The following is a 23,029-nucleotide window of genomic DNA, read 5'->3' on the forward strand; positions in this document are numbered from 1 at the left end:
CTCTACATCCGACTGAAAGTAATTTGGCTTTTCAGAAAACTTTATTTGGCTGTGGTCTGTTATCATAAGAAAATGCCCTGTCCCAACTGCTGCAAGTCCCTATTACTTGGGGCAGCAATCCACTTCTTGTACTTATATTGAAAAACATCTCATCCAACATATTTACATTTTCTCATTTAGAAGACATTTTTATCCAAAGGCTTACAAACACTTTGTATGTAAAATAACCAGTGGGAATAACTTCCCCTTTCTAGGGCACACTACACTTACACGTCAAGATATTAGATATTTATTTCAAATATATTTATCAAATCAATTATCTCAAGGTCTTGTTCACAAGTGAGGGTAGGATGGAGCGGGAGATTGACAGGTGGATTGGTGCAGCATCAGCAGTAATGCGGACGGTGTACCAGACCGTTGTGGGGAAGAGGGAGCTGAACCAGAAGGCAAAGCTCTCAATTTACCAGTCAATCTTCATTCCAACCCTCACCTATGGTCATGAGCTTTGGGTAGTGACCAAAAGGGTGAGATCGTGGATACAAGTGGCTGAAAGGAGTTTCCTCCGTAGGGTGTCTGGGCTCAGCCTTAGAGATAGGGTGAGGAGCTCGGACATCCGGAGGGAGCTCGGAGTAGAGCCACTGCTTCTTCGCGTTGAAAGGAGCCAGTTGAGGTGGTTCGGGCATCTGATTAGGATGCCTCCTGGGCGCCTTCCTTTGGAGGTTTACCGGGCACGGCCAACTGGGAGGAGACCCCGGGGTAGACCCAGAACTCACTGGAGGGACTACATGTCCAATCTGGCCTGGGAACACCTTGGGAGGAGCTGGAGGGCGTTGCTGGGGAGAGGGATGTCTGGAGTGCCCTACTTAGCTTGCTGCCACCGTGACCCGACCCCGGAGAAGTGGCTGATGATGAATGAATGAATGAAATTAATTATCAAATAAAACCAGAAAATCATCTTTTGCAAACATAATGCAGAAATGGGGTGTCTGGGTGGTGTGGCAGTCTATTCTGTTGCCTACCAATACGGGGATCGCCGGTTCGAATCCCCGTGTTACCTCCGGCTTGGTCGGGCATCCCTACAGACACAATTGGCTGTGTCTGCGGGTGGGAAGCTGATTGCTGCACTAGCGGCTGAGATGGCAGTGAAGCTCGACTTGACTTGACTGCAGCATCAGCCTGCCTGTCGCTGCACATGGGAGAGCATGCCGTCTCCACCCAAGTCGGCAGAGTTCAGTGATTGTGGCATGCCACAGCCAAGAACCAGTCAGATAGAGTAGAGCATGGGCATGCTGATCAGTTGGCTGAAGTGTCGTAATGGAGAAGCTGGTTTTCATAGCATCTGAAAATCCCAAACTTAATGGCACAACCTTCGCTCAGTATATAGATGGAAATTTAAAAAAGGGCTTGGACAAAACATAACCTTGGAAATCCTAGTGAATACCAATGATAATGTAATTATACCAGATCAATATGCTATGCTGACTGGCTCCTTTTGCTACTTAGGGTTTATTTAAATGGCAAAGCGTCGTCATTCATTACCAGTCACCACAGTAGCAGTGTACTGTGCTGTCAGGAAATGGCCGGCCCATTTGAACAATAATGTCCACCGCTGCGTTCTGCACAGCAGCAGGTTACTCAAGTTGCAGGCGTTATAGTCCACAATTCACCAGGTTTTGTCTGAACCTTCCAGAAGTGTTTTTTTAAGAGCAATAATATAATGTAAGATTCACTTCAGCCTTTATAACCACTTGTACTGTCATATCGCCCTCTGGTCTGCCCTTTTATTTCTGGTCCATGTTCTTATGTTGTATCTGTATTTTTTTAGTGTATCAATCAAATAAAATTATAAATTTGTTGGTAGGATGCTTTCTTCCCTGTTCTTATAAAGAAATTTTATTTAGGAAACTTCTTTTTAATTTCTTCTAGGCAGGAGAGGAGGATCTTGGTCCTGTAAAGGAAAACAGCAATGTTACCTGTGTCTTCGACTCACCCTGCTCACTCTCAAGGTAATGAAAAGATGGAGGGAAGGTCACGTGTCTCTACATGTGCTGAGTGTTGATAATATGTGTGAGACATGCATATGAGGCAATAACAGTAAAAGCAGTCTAAGTTCTCCCAGTATACCCAGCATCTCTCCTCCACACATATCCAAACCATCTCAATCTTGTCTCTCTTGCTTTGCCTCCAACCCGTCCAACCTGAGCTGTCCCTCTAATATACTCGTTCCTAATCCTGTCCTTCTTCATCACTCCCAATGAAAATCTTATCATCTTCAACTCTGCCACCTCCAGCTCCACCTCCTGTCTTTTCATCAGTGCCACTGTCTCCAAACCATATAACACTATGTTATATGGTTCTATATGGTTCTATATGGTTATATGGTTAGGAAGGTCATCCGGTGTAAAATCTTTGTCAAATCAAATATGCGGCCCATACAGAAAGATGACCATCAATCTCCTTATCCTTAACTTACAGAATGATATACATATTCATTCATTTATTTCTGTGCTCGGGGGGGTCGTGACCAGTCTGCCTTAGATATTGGTGGATACAGTTAGTTAATTTTTCATGTCCCAATATGTGTTCATGTTTGACATCCCACAAAAACAAACTCGTAGTATGTTTAAACTTAGGGGATTAACACTAGAACGACTGGGATTTCACTCCTACCTAAAACAACCATGGGCAGTCAGAACGACCGCTGGTTTTTAAACTCGGTATTGTGTCAAGTTAAATACCCAGTAGAGATATTAATGCGTGACATATGTTAGTGTGTCAGTTATGACACTAACAGACACCAAAATTAACATTTACTATTTTTCAAACAATTTAAAATGTCCGCTGTCCAACGCCTGTAAATACCGCAATGCCTCGGTGGTAGTCATGGTGCGTCTGTAACGGCCTCTGTAACCAGACATGTTGGCAATAATCAAAAATCTAGTTTAGACTATTTGTCTGCGCTGGAGGGCGCTAGTGTGTTTCTAGGACAGAGCAATGAGCTTCACGCAGGAAGTGATGCAACAACACACGTCATAAATACTGACATGACACGCACCATCACCCGCAAATTACGAGCGGTGATGTTGACGGCTCATGGTCGTTTTAGGTAGATCTTATCGTAACTTTTTTTTGTACAATTGATCTAAAACCCATTTTAATGCAAATATATGCAGTTTTAGGAGCATTCAGGGAGCGGTAGGTCTGTATCTTTCCCCCCCCCCACAAAGTTAGTAAACTTTGAAAATCCAAAACCATCAAAAGGACCGCCATGAGCGTTCTAGTGTTGATGATAAAGTTTGACCTTGATCCCATGATGTTGAATGGTCCCTAGCCCTGGCAGTGTTGCACTGTCCCCTTCCATATGCTTGCATTTGCAAACTTTACGGTTTGATTTCATGATGCTTCCTTAGGTTGTCCTTTATGTGATGATCAGTTATGAAGGTGGAGAACAGCCTGCGGAGGTTGGAGGCATTAGAATTCTCCTGCTTGTGGGGCGTCCAGGTAGCGTGGCGGTCTATTCCATTGCCCACCAACACGCGGATCGCCAGTTCGAATCTCCATGTTACCTCCGGCTTGATCGGGCGTCCCTACAGACACAAATGGCCGTGTCTGCGGGACGGAAGCCGGGTGTGGGTATGTGTCCTGGTCGCTGCACTAGCGCCTCCTCTGGTCAGGGCGTCTGTTCAGGGGGGAGGGGAAACTGGGGGAATGCGTGATCCTCCAACGCGCTACGTCCCCCTGGTGAAACTCTTCACTGTCAGGTGAAACGAAGCGGCTGGTGACTCCACATGTACTGGAGGAGACATGTGGTAGTCTGCAGCACTCCCCAGATCAGCAGAGGGGGTGGAGCAGAGACTGGGATGGCTCGGAAGAGGGGGGTAATTGGCAAGGTACAATTGGGGAGAAAAAGTGTGTGTGTGAGGGGGGGGGGGGTTGGTAGGCAACGGAATAGACCGCTATGTTATCTGGACGCCCTGTCAAGTGACATTTATATGGAGTCATACAATTATGAAATCTTTTATATTTCTGCTCTCAGGTCAGAAACCACTGTGTTTCAGAAAGGAGGAAGTGACATCACAGTTCCTCTTACCAGCGACTCAGCGAGTACACAACAGATAGAATCAGAAGATAAGTCAGGTTTGTTTTAATATTCTTCATATACTTTATTAATCTAAGATGGGGGAACAGTGTTTATTCTCTGTCCGGTTGGGGTCAGGGGTCAGTCGGTTAGTGCGGTTGTCCTGGAACAGGTAGGAGGTGAATTATCTTGCTCAAAGGTTCTTAGGCAGGTATGACTGGATAAAGGGATCAGTCCCAGGCCCTCCGGTTGGGCACAGCCTTATGAAGCATCAGGACATCAGAGATGAAGGTTTCCTCAGCAGCTCAGCGAAAGTAATTGTTTCCCAGACAGAAAGAGAGAAAGAACAGAGAAGAGAAAGACCGCAAAAGGAGAAAAAGCCAAACACAACAAAAGACGAGTTGCCAGATGCGCACTTCTTAGTGAAGGCCGTGAACTAAATACAGTGGCTATAAGAAGTCTACACACCCCTGTTAAAACGGCAGGTTTCTGTGATGTAAAAAAATTAAACCAAGACAAATCGTGTCAGAGCGTTTTCCACTTCTAATGTGAGCTTGCAACCGATAAAAATAAAGTGGAAAACATTTTAGGGAAAAAACTTGTGCACAAGTGTGCACGCATAATTGGGGATGTTGCTGTTTTCCGAATGAACCAATCACATTCAAGCTCATGTGAAATAGTAGTCAGTCAACACCTGTCATCAACTGAAGTGACTGTGATGAACCCCAAATGAAGTTCAGCTGTTCCTGTAGCATTTTCCCGACATCTTCTGGGCTGCATTCAGCCGCAAAAGCCATGGTCCACAAAGAGCTTACAAAGCATGAACGGGATCTCGTTGTTGGAGGGTGTCGATCAGGAGAGGGGTAGAAAAGAATTTCCAGGGCATTAGATAGACCATGCAACACAGTGAAGACAACCATCAGCAAGTGGAGAAAATATCGCACAATAGGGACATTACTAAGAACAGGACGTCCCTCCAAAACTGATGAGAAGACAAGGAGAAAACTGGTCAGGGAGGCTGCCAAGAGGCCTACAGCAACATTAAAGGAGGAGCTGCGGGAGGCATCCGAGTAGCGTAGCGGTCTATTCCGCTGCCTACCAACACGTGGATCATCGGTTTGAATCCCCGTGTTACCTCCGGCTTGGTCGGGCGTCCCTACAGACACAATTGGCCGTGTCTGTGGGTGGGAAGCTGGATGTGGGTATGTGTCCTGATCACTACACTAGCGCCTCCTCTGGTTGGTGGGGGCACCTGTTTGGGTGGAGGGGGAACGGGGGGGGGGGAATAGCGTGATCCTCCCACGCGCTACGTCCCCCTGGTGAAACTCCTCACTGTCAGGTGAAAAGAAGTGGCTGGTGACTCCACATGTATGGGAGGAGGTAGGTGGTAGTCTTTAACCCTCCCCGGATCAGCAGAGGGGGTGGAGCAGTGACCGGTACGGCTCATCAGAAGAGTGGGGTAATTGGCCAGATACAATTGGGGAGAAAATCCAAAAAAACTAAAATAAACTTTCACGTTTTGTTGTCAGTTTAACACAGATTTTTCTTGAGCAGCTTATTTCACCCATTTTCTTCATTTTCACCCAGAAATGGTTCCATTCTGCGTCTTATGATCTGGCCAAGATATTTATGAAGAAAGGATTTTAATGCAGAATCGTCCATTTACACTCAGGGTGCACGAACACAGAAAGCCTGCACCTCTTACCTGTCTGTAAAGAGGAGAAGGAAGAGAAAGAGTTCCCTGAGGGCCCGGCACCGACCCCCAGTCAATGTCAGAAGAGTCTGGAGGAGGACCCAGATTATCAAATACCTTCCAGGTTTAAAACTTTCATTGTTTTATCAATTAACTAGATGTTTAGAATAGATGGTGTCTTCAAAGTGATGAAGTTATCTGTTAAACGATCTCATGACCAGACTAACGTAAACCAACATTTACTGGTTAGCTCACAGCCATAACACAGACTGTAACCTTGATGTCATTTATCACCCAGACTTTCAGGATATGTACACTTGTGTGTAGATATCCTATCGATATTTGGAGCCTTTACAGCCCCCAAATAAAGTTTTAGAGTTTATCAAATTTACAAATTAACTACCATAAAATCCATTCTCTACCCTCCTGCTGATTGTCCTCAATTAGATACTGGTCTCCAAAGGTTGAGTCTGAATCGATCACGCCGAGGAGATCTTGGATCAGCGCAGATGAATCCCACCTTACCCTGCGGATGGGCATACTGGATCCCTCATCGAAAAACAGACTCTCAAAAAATGGTAATTTTTAGGAGCTTTATTGTCATATATGTCATATGTCTGATACAACAGAAGGTTTGAAGTTAACACAAAAATCCCGTTTCCTGTACCATCGCCAGTAGTGCACCTTCTTTCTACCCACACCTGGCGATGGTAGTACCTGCGCCCACCAATACAACCAATGGAATGCATTTAATGTAGTAATTGCATAAATGTCATCATCGTCATAAATATGTAAATATTTCACCTTCATATAGCCATACCTTGGAACTGTACAGTGCGTCCCGTTGCCTACCAACACATGGATCGTCAGATCGAATCCCTGTGTTACCTCCGGCGTGGTTGGGCCTCCTACAGACACAATTGGCTGTGTCTGCGGGTGGGAAGCCGGATTTGGGTGTGTGTTCTGGTCGCTGCACTAGCGCCTCCTCTGGTCGGTCGGGGTGCCTGTTCAGGGGGGAGGGGGAACTGGGGGGAATAGCGTGATCCTCCCACGCACTACGTCCCCCTGGCAAGACTCCTCACTGTCAGGTGAAAAGAAGTGGCTGGCGACTCCACATGTATGGGAGGAGGCATGTGATAGTCAGGATCGCCAGAGGGGCTGGAGCAGTGACCGGGACAGCTCGGAAGAGTGGGGTAATTGGCCAAATACAATTGGGGAGGAAAAGGGGGGGGGGCATTAAAAAAAAAAAATGTTTTCAAAGTCAGCCCAAGCCTGACAGGGCGTGACGCAATGGAGCCAAGTAGGGCCAGAATTAATTATACAAGGAATTGTGCTGAGCCTCGTGACACAAATTAGCCTAAGTTTTGTTTTTATCTATTTTATGTTTTTCACATCCCCACTCCCCTCAGAGTACCTACATATACAGGTAATAATAATAATTATGATGGATTACATATATATATAGAACTTGATCTAGACACCCAAAGTGCTTCACATTGAAGGGGGAAACTTACCTCAAACACCGCCAATGTGCAGCACCACCTGGGTCATGCACAGCAGCCATTGTGCGCCAGAACGCTCACCACACATCAGCCTGAGGTTGAGAGGAAGGGATCATGAGTGAATTACATGGGGGGTTGATAAGGTGGCCAGATGGAGAGAGCCAGGTTGGGAATTCTGCCAGGACACTGGGGAACCTCCTACTTTGGGATCTTTAATGACCACAGTGAGTCGGGACCTCAGTTTAACGTCTCACCTGAAGGACGGCATCTCCTACAGCACAGTGTCCCCGTCATTGCACTGAGGCATTGGCTTTTTTTCTTTTTCTTTATTAGGACCAGAGGGAGGACTGCCCCCTACTGGTCCACCAACACCACTTCCAGCAGCAAGTCATTTTCCCAGGAGGTCTCCCATCCAAGTACTAGCCAAGCTCATACCTGCTTAGCTTCCATCATTCGGCAGAGCCAGGGTACACATTGGTATGGCTGCTGGCAAAAGTACTCTGTGAGGAGTCATCGGTCTATCAGCTGTTCTGTTTTTGAATAGTTGCCTAGAAACATTATGCAGGTTGGCAAGCTAGCTAGTGCTCAATAAAGAATCTTACCTGTGGAATTGGCTGTACTCATAGAGGGGGCGCTAAAACAGTTATTACAAATCAAATTATACTTCTGAAGCTGAAAAAATGACACTCCTAACATTGTAACACTTTAAAACTGAGTCTGACTGAATTAAAAACATGTACTGAATGTTTAAAGATATTATGGCTGATGTCATACTTTTAGGCAGTTTACGTAACTGCTGTTTTAATCTAGATGACCTCTAACCTTGTTTTGAATTCTTCTTTGTGTCAGTGTTACAGAAATTTCCAGTGTTCGAGGTGAAGTGTCCCCTTGGTCTCCAGGAGCCCGACTTCCTGATCCTGCTGAAGACCACCTTTCCTCAGCTGGCTGGAGATGACAAACCTTTTGGCATCTTCACAATCAACAAGTTCAGGAAACTAGAACCTTTAAAACTGGAGACACTGACGCCAGAGAATATCTTTAAAGCTCTTGGGCCCAGGGGAGGAGGAAATACAGCCGTGTACATCCGACTGAAGGTAAATAGTCCAACTGAGGCATCCGGATAGCATGGCGGTCTATTCTGTTGCCTACCAACATGGGGATCGCTGGTTTGAATCCCCGTGTTACCTCCGGCTTGGTCGGGCATCCCCACAGACACAATTGGCCGTGTCTGCGGGTGGGAAGCCAGATGTGGGTATGTGTCCTGGTTGTTGCACTAGCGCCTCCTCTAGTCAGTTGAGGCGCCTGTTCAGGGGGGAGGGGAAACTGGGGGGAATAGCGTGATCCTCCCACGTGCTACCTCCCCCTGGTGAAACTCCTCACTGTCAGGTGAAAAGAAGCGGCTGGCGACTCCACGTGTATCAGAGGAGGCATGTGGTGGTCTGCAGCCCTCCCTGGATCAGCACACGGCAAAATCAGAAGTGTTAGATTTTCAGTGTAGAGTTGAGAGTAAAAATATAGTCATTTCAACTCATGTTTAGTGTAATTCAACTACAAGAGAGTTATTCTTCAAAAAGAGTTGGTGTTGATACAGGGAGTCAAAGTCACATTCTGCAAACAACTCTACAGTGTTGCTTTCACAAGACAGCTAGTGTTACTCCAGAAGTCAAAGCCGTTTGTGTTTGTCTGAAAGAGGCGGGAGACTTGCCAGATGCTCTCTCTTCTTGGGACTGGACATGATCAGACGTCACTCAAACTGTGACTAGGAACATACATGTGTAAGTAAATCTAAGCAGATATGTTTATTTAATTAATTTTTCTACCCAGTAGTGTATTTAAGGTTAACTATCCTTGTTGATTAGCTAACATTAGCTAACAAAACTAATGCTTGGCTAACAAAGCAGGATAAACCTAATATACGTATGTGTAGCTAAGTGGGATGAATACAGTGATAATTTTCTTTTTTTTTCTCATTTAAGTTTTTATTAAGTTTTCAAAAAGATATAAACAGAATAGTACAACAACATCAACACAACAAAGAATACAGTAAAATATACTTACAGATAAAAATAATTAAAAATAACAAATAGTTGTCTGGACTCTTCACATAAATATTTTAATTGGGTATTTGTTTAGTCTGTCATTTCCCATATAAATGTTCAATTTTTCCAGTTCTTTTTAAATATATTCTCTTGGACTCTCAAAATGTATGTCCGCATTTCCATAACAAAAATGTCTTGGACAATTTCCCTCCACTGTTGCTGTTTTGGAGAGTTAACATTAAGCCAGTTTGTGGTAACGGCTTTCTTACTTGCTGCAAGTAAAACTTTAGTCAAGTAGAGATCTTCTCCCATCACAACATCATCAGTGTTACCAAGATACATTGCAGGGCAGGTGTTTGGGATTTCATATCACAAAATATTGTTGATACCTACATTTACATTCTCCCAATATAACTTTATTTTTGTCTATTTCCAGAAAATATGCGAGTGGTCAGCCTCCATGCTCCCACACAGCCTCCAGCACTGTTGTTGTGCAGCAAGTTGCTGCTTTTTATTTTGGGTGTTATGAAAAAGCGAGTTAAATTCTTCCAGCAGAATTCCCTCCATATTTGTGAGTTTGTGGATGTACATTGTGTCTCACACTTTTGGTACCATTCTTCCTCTGTTATCTGAATCTTTAACGCTGCTCCCCATTTTGCTTTTACGTAGAGCGTTGAGTCCCCCCTGCTTCCCCCCAAAGCTTGGTATAAAGCAGGGATGACCCTAAGCCCCTTCTGTTTGTATGCATCCACAATCACCTCAATCACATTATTTGAAGTTTCATCTGGTTCCGACCTATCTGTTCTGTAAAGTAGTCTCTTAGCTGCATGTATCTAAAAAAAATCTTTGTTTCCGAGACCATATTTTGCCTTTAAATCTTGGAAGCTCATAAATTCACCATTTTCTAGAACTGTACACATTGCTGTAATGCCTTTTTGTGCCCATTCTTTGAATATTGCATCAGTCACCCCTGGCTTAAACTTTGAGTCATATGCAAACCACCTCAGTGTGCGAACCCCTCCCTTGAATTTATATTTTTTCACTATAAAATTCCATATTTTGAACGTAAATGCTACTATTGGATTCATAACATGTTTCATTGCCTCTATTAAATATTTGTCTCCCACCAAAATCTGGGTCTGGTAACCCTTTCCATTGCTTTCCATCGAGATTCATAGTCAGGTCTACACCAACAGGTCAGAGGTCTAAGTTGGGCTGCATAAAAATATTCCCTAAGATTTGGTAAAGCCATTCGCCCTTTACTTTTAGGCAGTTGGAGTGTCGTAAATTTTATTCTTGGCTTTTTGCTGTTCCAAATGAATCTAGAGATCATCTTATCCCAGGCTATGAATTTGTTTTGGGGAACATTAATTGGGAGAGATTGGAATAAATACAGTAGTGAGGGTAGACCACCTTTCAATGTCCTTTTGGATGTTTTCATCAATTTTGTTATAATTGGTTTCAAACATGTTGGAAAGTGTTTTGGTTATAGTCACACCAAGGTACTTCATTCAGAGTTCCATTTCAGATTATATGCATCTCTGATTTGTTGGGATGGAGAATAATTAAATAAAAGAATTTGTGTTTTTGTTATATTCAATTTATACCCTGAGTATTGTCCATCTATTTCAAGCAGGTTCATTAGGTTTGGGAAAGATACATCGGGTTGTTCGAGAGAAATGATAACATCATCTGCGAAAAGACTAATGATATGTTGTTTCCTCCCTATATTAACACCCTGCAGGTCTTCACTCTTGCCTTGCTGCTTGTGCTAAGGGTTCGGCATATAAAGCAAAGAGAGTAGGAGAAAGACAACAGCCTTGTCTTGAACCTCTCTCCAGTTGAATCCTATTAGACAGGCTTCCGTTTACCTTAATCCTAGCTGTAGGCTCATGATAAATAGTTTTAATACACCGAATTGCATTTGCATTGAAGCCAAACCTCTTCAGTACTTCATATAAAAATACATAAATAACAGCCAGCTATTCACACCCTCCCCCGGTTGGCAGAGGGGGTGGAGCAGAAAAAAAACAAAACTTTTTCTGCATCCAAACTAACCAGAGCTGTACTTGTACCCTTTTTTTAGCTTTGTCTACAATGTGGAGGTTCTTCTAATATTGTCCTGTGTTTGTTACCCTCTAATGAATCCAGTTCGATCTTCACTGATTAGGTCTGCTACACAAGTCTCAAATCTTTTGCAAATGATTGAGGTGAATAACTTGTAGTCTACGTTTAAAAGTGAGATCGGCCTAAAAGTTTTACATCATTCTTTGCCTTCCTTAGGTAAAATGGTAATAATTGCTTCCTTCCAAGACGGGGTAATAATTTTCTCATGAAGAAATTAGAATAAGCAGCACACTGGACCGTCATGGCTACCGACGCTAAGTCAGAATGGGCGCAACACTGTTATTTTCAGAGCGACGACTCGTTAGCTGCATGTTTGCAACTTCGTGCTGTATTAGGATAGGTAAATATATGTTGATGTCTCTGTTGTACAGAAATATCTATTAATATGCATATATGCTTGATATAGGTTTGCACATTTGTAATTTCAAGGTCGGAGGAATGCAATAGAGATGTAAACAGATGAAGCACGTTTTCTGTGAAGGTTTCAGATCAATACATCACAGGTGCACGTGTTCTTAGCTGCATGCTGTAATTGGGTGGGCAAATATGTATTTTTTGTCGTCATTGTGCGGAAATATTGTTCATACATTGCGCGGTATGCATTTTCCAATATTGGACGTTTTTACATAAAAATAGTAACCTATATGTTGGACGTTTTTAGATTGTTCATGGAGGTTCACTCACTTCCGTTACCTCAAACCACTTAACTATAACTGTATGACTGATCACTTAACTGTCCTCAACTGCAAGTTTAATGTAGCAATGTGATGTTGTTGCACTATATTATGAACCGGGATTGTACATTTTGGAAGAATTCTGTATTCTGGAAGCTCAGGCTTTTATTTTGAAGGATGCAGGTTAGCATTTCCGCTATCATGTTGCCTATGTCCGTGAAGTGTTGCTGGTGTCTCCCGGGTGTTTTTATTAAATTGTTTAAGTAAGTATATTGGGGTTCATGTTAAGGTTAGCCACTTTTACATGGAGGGAAATGTTGGGGGGTTATCACCGGAAGTCTAGCGAGCATCTCATTTTACGAACTGCACTTGCCGCCCTTCCATTAGCTTTACTTCCTCTGTGTGTCAGGATTTTTCACCGTACGCTGCGTATTCACTCTGCTCTCTGCACTTTTGCTGTTTTTGTTGAAAATGTGAAGTTAAGTCACTTAAAAACACATGGAAGTCAGTGTAGTAGCATTTTTACGTTACGGAGTTGCAATTTTATTTCCCTTCATGTATAAATCTGATCGGAGAAGCCGTGCGTGGAGGAGTGTGAGCAGGGCTGCCATGTAGCTCGGCAGGCTACAGTGTGCAGCTGAGACTGTGTTTGCTAGCATGGGGCATTTAGTGACTTAAACATGGTGTCACCCAAGCACAATGAAAATGTGATTTGATTTATTAAGTTGTAGACTGCTGGCGCCTCGGTGGCTCACCTGGTTGAAGTGCATGCCATGAAGACTCAGTCCTTACCGTACTGTACCGTACTGGTCCAGGTTCGGGTCCGACCCGGGGCCATTTGCTGCATGTCATCCCCTCTCTCTCTCCCCAACTTTCCCGTCTCTCTCACTACAGTTATGATAAAGGTAAAAACAAAACCATAAGATAACTTAAAAAAGCTTGTAGACTGTTCATGAGGGTACTTTGTTTTCTTTATAGCACATTGTGTTGGTCAAGGTGAGATTTGGTGAAAGTCAGAAGTATGTTCAAGTGGCAGACACCGAAGGAGGCTATGAAGACTACAATACATTTCTTCAGAAAGGTTGGTGTTACTTTTTTCACACGGCCCGATTGTTGCAGTAAACTAATTAGTTGCTACGATGTCAGTTCATGTTATAATGTGATTTTAATATGGTTATATTGCCCCCCATCCAGTTGTGTTATTATGTTGACCAATTGTAGTCATGTCTTGTGAGCAAGTCAGAATGCACAGTTGGTATATTATCTAAAATGTAGAAAAAGAGAAACTGCACACAGCTCAGAATGCTGCCGCTGAAGAAAACAAAGTGTCAATAACAGAAGCATACAAAGGACCACTTTTCTGAATGTAATATTCTGTCAGCCATAGAAACGTTAGGTCTTCCACTACAGACGGAGCTGCGCTTGACAGATGAGTCAGGGACAGAGGTGGATGCAGATGTGTTTGAGGAGCTTGTACAAGCAGGGGACCTTACCATCCATGTGTCCACAGAAGAGTGTACAGGTAAGACTTCGCCTTGTCAGGGACACATGAGGATCATCAACCAGAAGTACTGTGATGCTGACAAGTATAGTGGAGGGGTGAAGGGGTGGTAGTTTCTCTGTCAGTGGGGGCGAACCTGTTGTGCCTTTCTGTGATGGACAGTTTGGCTGACAAGTCATGAAAGTTGTTAGGGGGCCTTGAGCAGTAATATTTTTTCAGCTGTGTGTGTGTTTCTTTTAAGTGTGTTGCAGTTGTGCTTCATCAAGATGTATTGTACGTTTCAGTGGAGTCGCATGTGTCAGACACGTCATCCTCTGTGCCGTCTGATTCCTCTGATGCAACAGGGGTTCTTGAGACGAACCGTGGAGTGAAAAGAAGCCACGCTGATCGGGAATCAGCAAAAGCAGTATATATAGCTACCTCAATTTCTTAAATGGATGAAATTAGTCGTTAATCCTCAAACACACAGATATTGTGCAGATGAGCTGTGGCCTCGCTGCAGGAAAGGCTAACACGATGACTCATCTTCTGACTCTTCTTCATCTTCAGATGGTGAGAGAGGTTCTCCAGTCTAAGCCAGGGGGAGAAAAAGTCTTGAGTGAATATGACAAGATGAAGACATTGATGGATGGTGCACGGCGACAGATGGTAAAGCTACTGGTGGCGGACATGACCGAAGTTCATGGGTAAGCATTTCATGTCCCCCTGGTGCTCATCCTCTCTCTACAGATGATGTGTGTCCATTTTGAAAACAACTGAGGAATAAGGTGCTTGTCACAGAGCCTTGTTCTATATTTAAAAGCTATTTAATTATTGTGGTCTCCTATTGCAGTAATATAATAAAAAGGGGCTTTTATATGGAAACAGATTTGTGTTAGTCTAATAAGACAAAATGTAATTAAATATCTAACAAAAATAAGAATTTGAGAGAGAATAAAACTCATCATCATCATCATCAGTTCTGTAACCCATGGAGGTGGTAGGAGCACAGCTGACGCCTCAACAGGTTGAGCCATCATTGTGTGTCAGTAGGGGGAGTACCTGGTGGTCCCTATCTCCTCTCCAGGTATGGACGGCTGTTGGTTCACAGAGGAACTCATCCGCCCTTTGACAGGTTTTGTTTTTAGTCCTGCTGGGTGTCCACACACCCTCCTCACAACAACCCAAGGGCTGAAGTGGGGGTGCCGGTTTAGCCGCCGCCGAACTGACGGTTGCAGGTTAACGTCGTACACAGGACCAATAAAACTGGAAAAAAAAGTCATCTCTAAAGTAAAACTTATTAAGTTACAAAAGTTCATTAGCCAATGGGGCACACCTCTGAAAAAAACCTGCATGTGAGAGGTGTGTGTGCGAGGGTGTGAATAGCTGGCAGTGTAATCGCAAAACTGACAGGGGCAAAAGTATGACCAGTGAGTGAGTAGCAGAGGGAACTGTACACAGAAGGACATGGTATCAAAAAAGTAAAGGACCAGTATTTTACACGATTACATGAATTATGGGCGCCCGGGTGGCGTAGTGGTCTATTCTGTTGCCTACCAACATGGGGATCTTCGAAGATCCCCATGTTGGTCGGGCGACCCTAGACACAATTGGCCGTGTCTGTGGGTGGGAAGCCAGATGTGGGTATGTGTCCTGGTTGCTGCACTAGCGCCTCCTCTGGTCAGTTGGGGCGCCTGTTCGGGGTGAGGGGGGGAATAGCGTGATTCTCCCACGCACTACGTCCTCCTCACTGTCAGGTGAAAAGAAGCGGCTGGTGACTCCACATGTATCAGAGGAGGCATGTTATAGTCTGCAGCCCTCCCCGGATCAGCAGAGGGGCTGGAGCAGAGACCGGGACGGCTCGGAAGAGTGGGGTAATTGGCCAGATAGAATTTGGGTGAAAAAGGGGGGAAATCCAACAAAAAAAAAGATTACACATTATTTGTTTGCATTAGTAAGGTTTACTTTTGAGATGACCAATTTTTTGTGCTTTAGTGAGTTTTATTCTCTCTCAAATTCTTATTGTAGTTTGACATCTAAGGAGTGTTGTTTAATTATAATGGCACCAAACGGATTCCATACTTTTATAATATTTTACAGCTTGAAAAATAATATGTTTTCTACTTTTAAAGGAGGATCCCACCAACCGATGTGCGAACAAAATATGCTCTTGGCATCATCACTCTATTTCCCAACCTCAGAGATCCTTACTCAAAAAATGGATATGTACGTTTGCACATGAATGGTTATATTACAGTTTATGAAGGGAGGTTATTCTGAAGTTGCCCTGTAATGCTGTGACCCCTCAGTTCTGTTTAGTGTTGTTCTTTTTGGATTGTACAGGAGCACTACTATGATGCAGACAGTGGATCTGGCTATTTGGCCTGGAGGATAAAGACAGTCCAGCGCAGCACTGCAGTTCAGTCCCGGAGATGCTCAACCAGCACTGCCTATCGAGACGGTCCAAAGAGCAAGAGGGATTTTCTCCTAACTGACAAGCAACTGTTTGGCGAGGAATGCTGCGAGGCAGCGTCCTTATTGAAGCATACAACTGATGCATCAGTTGGCAAAGAGAAGACCAGGGCAACATTTCAACACCGTCAGACACTGCTTCAAGTCCAGCAAAACTCGTCAACAGTCCTGGATGTGTTCCCACGTTTCCTCAATACCCCTGGCTTGGTAGGAAAGACATACCATTGTTTGATTAACTTATTTTTAAAAAGAAAAATGATTACTCAAAGTATACACTTTCAGTTACGCAAGCGTGAAAATACTGGAATTTCATTTGTGGATGGTCTTATCTGTCTGTGAGGGGTTGCAAGGACTCAAGGTGTTTCTCCTGTAGATTGACCAAGACTTCACCATGAAGTTTGGGGAGGAGGTTTCTGGCAGACTTTTGGCAAAATGGCCCACTTACTTCAAACCTAGGATCCTGGCAGAGTGCAAGAACCTGATTTCTAATGAGTATGTTGAAGAGCTCTTGTCTGTGCATCAAAACTCAGATGAGTCTGGTAAGCATGGCTCATGAGCTCTTTAAAACATTTCGTTACTAACCTGATCCTGAAAGCTTCAAATCTTGTCTGTGGCATAATCTGGATTTATTTAAGGTTACTTTCAGATGTAAATCTTTCTGGCAATCTTATACTTTCTTCCGCTTTTCCCCTAGGCTGGGACAGTGAGCTGTCAAGCATTCTACTGTTAGTTCACCTACTTCCCCCTACCGCAAAAGGACACAAGAAGAGTCCTAGAATTAGTGCATATCAAGCTGTCAGACATGTTGTGAGATATCTGAGGGTATGCCATGTTTTCATGTGCTTTTATGTAGTTCTTCTGACAATGGCACTTCTTGTAGTGGGGGCACATTTGTTTTTAGTAGTGCAGTCAGCCATTAAAATGTTTCCTCACGGTTCCTCTCTGTTTTTGTTGCAGACTGAAGCCAGTGTTGAGACCTTCCTTGGGAGTTTGGAACCAGGACAGCCCTTCCTCCTGTGTGTCGGTGAACAGAAGAACAACATCCAAAGGTTCTATGTCATTGTTGACCGCAAGGCCATCCCTTGCAAGGCGCAGACATCCCTGGCAGCTTTTGATGAACTCTTCAAGGCACACTTCATCTTCAGTGTTGACTACCATGAATCCCTCAACAGCTTCTATACATTCATCCAAACCACTGTGTTCAACATTGATGTGGGAAGTGCCAAGGAAAGTCCCCGTGTGAAGGAGCTCAGAGCAAGACTGTTGAACACAGACATTTGAGGTGATACACATCCTTGGATGCAAATATGTTGATTTGTTTTCTCACCACAGAAGTTCTGCATTGCTTTGTCAGCGTTTGAGATGTCACCATGGTTTATATCCAGGAAAGACATTAGGTTTGAAATGTGGACAGCCGGGATGTTCTTATTCAGCGTTCAAAAAACACCTTATTTGTTTGCACCAGGACGACACTGTTTCAACAAATACTATCGACAATATGGACACTCAAATGGAAGACAATGAGCCTTCAAATTCTCAGGCGGTCTGTACAGACACTCCAGTAACCATCCAGGTCTCTGTTGACGAGCATCATTTGTTAAACATGTGTGGTTCTGTTGTAGCACGGTTCCAAGCATCAGGTGTTGCTGAGAGCACTGTCCAAGCAGTGGTAGGGTCAGTGGAAGAGCTGGTAGATGATATTCACAGGCAAGCGAGAGACGCAGTTCTCAACCGTACTTCTTCAGAGATTCAAGGCACAGACTTTGAAAAGAAGGTGGAAAGTTGTTTTGAACAACTAGAAAATCTTTTCTCAGTCTTAAGTACAGGAGCCAAACGACAAGCTCTTTGAGGAAAAGTGGGAAACAGTTGAGCCTGTTGAGTATGTTCTTGGGGTGTGATTTGATGTACGTAGAGATCGAACAACCGAAGTTTACAATCAGATCCCTGTACCAGATAAATGTGTGTATGTACCCATCTTGGGAACCATGAAGTCTATCTTCAAGAGCAGTGAATTATGTGAAAGTTTCCTGCAGGCCGATCAACAGGAAGAAGGTATTGTTAAAGATGTATGTGATGGTTCATACTTTAAAAAAATGATTTTTTTTTAACAGATTCAGCTGTATTATGATAATTTTGAGACCGTAAACCCCTTAGGGTCAAAGAAGGAGGTATACGAAGTTGGTTGTATTTACTTTATATTGGGGAACGTACCCTCAAAATGCAATTCTGTGTTGATGGAATGTTCATGTTGTGGCACTCTTTCACTCACAAGACCTGAAAAAGTATGGATGTGACGAAATACTAAAGCCTCCCCTTAATGATGTTAAAAAACTAGAAAATGAAGGAGTAGAAGTGCCTTTCTCTGACTCACCATTGCTAGGGTCTGTTATTCAAGTGTGACATCCTAGGTTTACACGGGCTGTTTGGTTATGTTGAGCCCTTCGCTGCATCATCTTGTAGGTTTTGTTTAACCACTAAGGAAGAGTTTCAGTCTGTCTTCACTGAAGGTCACCCTGGCTTGATTTTTCGTACAGAAGAAATCCATACAGAACATTGTGCAGCGCCACAGGAAAATCCTATGTTGGCATCAACATTTGGTGTCAAGAAGACGTGCTCGCTCCATACATGACTTTTTTTTTCACACCTCGGATAACTACGCAGTTGACATCATGCACGACTTGCTTGAAGGTGTGGTGCAGTATGAACTGAAACTGTCTTTCAACACCTTGTTAATGAGAAACCTCTATCTGTGGAATGGTCACAGAGGGTTCAAAGTTTCAACTATGGTTCTGTTGGGAGAAGAAACGGGCCAAGTGGGTTGAAAATGGGTGAGGGTAGCAAAGATCTTGGGTTGAATGCTATTCAGTCATGGTGTCTTGTGCGAAACACTCCCCTTATTTTTGGTGATGTAGTTGAAAGAAATAACAGTTATTGGAACCTGCTCCTCCTCTTGATTCAGATAGTGAATATAGTTTTTTCACCAGTTGTTACTGACGGTATGACGTATTATCTGATCACCACAACTTGTTCAGATCTTTGTTCCCCGAGAGAAGACTTATGATACATTATCCAAGGTGTATTTGTAAAATAGGCCCACTCCTTCATGTATGGTGCATGAAGTTTGAAGCCAAACATAATTTTTTAAAAAGATCTGTTAAGAATTTCAAAAATATCATAAGAGCGTTGGTAAAACAAGACCGGAGACAGCTAGCCTAGCACTGGGAGAATTTTAACTTTCAGAGGTTTGAGTTTGGTCCAGTGAGGAAGGAAATGATTGATAGCGTGCAGGGTGGTGGGACTTTAAGTGCAGTGTTTAATGTGAACGCATACTCGGATGTGTCGACTACTAATTGGGTGAAGAACTATGGAACTGAGTATCAAGTTGGCATGTTTGTTTGTGTTAGAACAAATATGGAAATTCCTGTTTCTGGAAAGATCAACAGTATCATAAATGGACCTATCGCTCAGTCCCGCCCCTCGAACGCAGACAAGCCAATGGCAGTGTAGTACCAGATGCAGGCGGGAGCTCACTCGGACAGCTAGAGCAGCCTTTCCCAACCCAGTCCTCAAGGAACCCCTATCCTGCAGATTTTCATTGTAACCCTGCATAGGTAGCCCTGCTTGTACTTACTCAACCAATCATCTCACAGCACTTAATTATGCAAGGTGTGCAACATCTGACACATTTCATTGCTGATTGGTTGAATAACTACAGACAGGTACCTATTCAGGGTTGCAAAGAAAATCTGCAGGATAGGGGTTCCTTGAGGACCGGGTTGAGAAACACTGATCTAGAGCTAACGACTCCATTAAGCAGCACCAGAGTTGCATCAGGAGTTGTGGTTTTTGTGATGTTTTATGGATATAAGTTGAACAAAAATGGTCAAACAATGTGCATGGGGTACATGCAACACTGATGCGAGGTATCCTGAGAGGATGGGCAGTGGGGTATATTTTATCCCATTTCCCAAACCAGAACAAGACAGCCAAATGTCTGTGTCGGATTAAGCCGTGTGGCAGACCACACGGTCAACTCAACGTAACGAAGATAAACAAGGATGTCTACATTTGTTCCCGCAGGTACAGGGTAATGCTAGCTAGTTAATAAACTAATGCACGTACATCTCAGCGCCTCTCCAGGATTAACGTTGGTTAATTGAAGGTAAATTAATTTATCTTACCCTGTGGTGCACAAACAATGCTGGTCCTGGATGATGTTATCTGCAGTCGTGATGACCGTGAGATGAGGCTTTTCCCTCTTGCATTGTGTTCTGTGAACTCTCGCCTCCAATTTAAGCTTGTCACCCACCATATCTAGTTGTAGATGTTGTGCATATCCCTCCATGGCATAGTGAAGTCCTTTTTGATGGCTTCTAGACAAAATCGGGTCCTTCTGTCTCCATAAGGTATGGATAGCCTCTTGGGATATAGTTTTGACCCCAAGAGCTGCCATTGTAACTCTAGTCAGCCTGGGTAGCTTGTCCAAGTTAGCAACAGTAACTAAGGGTGGGGGGGGGGGGGCTTAGCGATGGGTCCATTGCAGAGTTGACACTCTTTATTCTGATGAGCGCTTAAGTGCCTACTGTGTCGAGGAGAGAAGTGATTGGTTTTGTGTTATTTCTACTGATGAGTTGACTCACTACAGACCCTATGATAAACAGCTTTCTCATGAGATGGATGAAGAAACACATTGTGCCACATCGCCATATTGTGACCCGTGCTGTTGAGGACCGGCTGTCAGTTGTTAGGACGTCATGTCATTTTAAAGCCAATGCTGTGTTACATGTGGTGTGCTTGGAAATACAGTTTCACTTGAACTACAAACTTTTTTGTACTGATGTTTTTTTTCTTCTTTGTAATAATATTGTAATAGTAATGTACTGTAGGAATATAGTATACTTTAGTAGTAATATTGTACCGTGTGGAAGTAGAATTGGGGATTATAAATTTGACTCCCAACAGTGTTTTTGAAACACAAATCAACTCTGCACGAGTTAAATTTTGCATCCTCTATAGTGTTAATATGGCAGCAACTCTATTTAGTGTTAAAAAAGAACACACAGATGGTGTTTCATTCATTTTTCTTTTTTCATTCTTGAGTAATCTTTTTTTTTTTGAAGTATTGAACCATCACATATATTTTTAAAAATACCTTCTTCCTGTTGATCGGCCTGCTGGGAACTTTAACATAATTCACTGATCTTGAACATAGACTTCAGGGTTCCCAAGATGGGTACATACACACATTTATCTGGTACAGGGATCTGATTGTAAACTCCGGTTGTTCGATCTCTACGTACATCAAATCACACCCCAAGAACATACTCAACAGGCTCAACTGTTTCCCACTTTTCCTCAAAGAGCTTGTCGTTTGGCTCCTGTACTTAAGACTGAGAAAGGATTTTCCAGTTGTTCAAAACAACTTTCCACCTTCTTTTCAAAGTCTGTGCCTTGAATCTCTGAAGAAGTACGGTTGAGAACTGCGTCTCTCGCTTGCCTGTGAATATCATCTACCAGCTCTTCCACTGACCCTACCACTGCTTGGACAGTGCTCTCAGCAACACCTGATGCTTGGAACCGTGCTACAACAGAACCACACATGTTTAACAAATGATGCTCGTCAACAGAGACCTGGGTGGTTACTGGAGTGTCTGTACAGACCGCCTGAGAATTTGAAGGCTCATTGTCTTCCATTTGAGTGTCCATATTGTCGATAGTATTTGTTGAAACAGTGTCGTCCTGGTGCAAACCAATAAGGTGTTTTTTGAACGCTGAATAAGAACATCCCGGCTGTCCACATTTCAAACCTAATGTCTTTCCTGGATATAAACCATGGTGACATCTCAAACGCTGACAAAGCAATGCAGAACTTCTGTGGTGAGAAAACAAATCAACATATTTGCATCCAAGGATGTGTATCACCTCAAATGTCTGTGTTCAACAGTCTTGCTCTGAGCTCCTTCACACGGGGACTTTCCTTGGCACTTCCCACATCAATGTTGAACACAGTGGTTTGGATGAATGTATAGAAGCTGTTGAGGGATTCATGGTAGTCAACACTGAAGATGAAGTGTGCCTTGAAGAGTTCATCAAAAGCTGCCAGGGATGTCTGCGCCTTGCAAGGGATGGCCTTGCGGTCAACAATGACATAGAACCTTTGGATGTTGTTCTTCTGTTCACCGACACACAGGAGGAAGGGCTGTCCTGGTTCCAAACTCCCAAGGAAGGTCTCAACACTGGCTTCAGTCTGCAACAAAAACAGAGAGGAACCGTGAGGAAACATTTTAATGGCTGACTGCACTACTAAAAACAAATGTGCCCCCACTACAAGAAGTGCCATTGTCAGAAGAACTACATAAAAGCACATGAAAACATGGCATACCCTCAGATATCTCACAACATGTCTGACAGCTTGATATGCACTAATTCTAGGACTCTTCTTGTGTCCTTTTGCGGTAGGGGGAAGTAGGTGAACTAACAGTAGAATGCTTGACAGCTCACTGTCCCAGCCTAGGGGAAAAGCGGAAGAAAGTATAAGATTGCCAGAAAGATTTACATCTGAAAGTAACCTTAAATAAATCCAGATTATGCCACAGACAAGATTTGAAGCTTTCAGGATCAGGTTAGTAACGACATGTTTTAAAGAGCTCATGAGCCATGCTTACCAGACTCATCTGAGTTTTGATGCACAGACAAGAGCTCTTCAACATACTCATTAGAAATCAGGTTCTTGCACTCTGCCAGGATCCTAGGTTTGAAGTAAGTGGGCCATTTTGCCAAAAGTCTGCCAGAAACCTCCTCCCCAAACTTCATGGTGAAGTCTTGGTCAATCTACAGAAGAAACACCTTGAGTCCTTGCAACCCCTCACAGACAGATAAGACCATCCACAAATGAAATTCCAGTATTTTCACGCTTGCGTAACTGAAAGTGTATACTTTGAGTAATCATTTTTCTTTTTAAAAA

The 23,029-nt window shown here is 43.4% G+C and overlaps 1 protein-coding gene and 1 long non-coding RNA gene across 2 annotated transcripts in view; both read left to right on the forward strand.

The window, feature by feature from the left end:
• Nucleotides 1-5,776: 5,776 nt before the first annotated feature.
• The window catches only part of LOC130130935 (zinc finger protein 700-like), a 28,498-nt gene continuing 11,245 nt past the window's right edge, over nt 5,777-23,029 (forward strand). Inside the window, exons 1-3 of the mRNA XM_056300801.1 lie at nt 5,777-5,895; nt 6,219-6,349; nt 8,123-8,367. Coding sequence (XP_056156776.1) covers nt 6,304-6,349; nt 8,123-8,367 — 291 coding nt within the window. The 5' untranslated portion in view covers nt 5,777-5,895; nt 6,219-6,303. The remainder of the gene's footprint in view (nt 5,896-6,218; nt 6,350-8,122; nt 8,368-23,029) is intronic.
• On the forward strand, nt 13,595-14,231 carry LOC130130550 (uncharacterized). Its single transcript, XR_008812169.1, has 3 exons — nt 13,595-13,635; nt 13,899-14,020; nt 14,164-14,231. It is a non-coding gene; the product is annotated as an uncharacterized LOC130130550 (long non-coding RNA).

This window comes from Lampris incognitus, chromosome 20, assembly GCF_029633865.1.
Source record: "Lampris incognitus isolate fLamInc1 chromosome 20, fLamInc1.hap2, whole genome shotgun sequence".
NCBI lineage: Eukaryota > Metazoa > Chordata > Actinopteri > Lampriformes > Lampridae > Lampris > Lampris incognitus.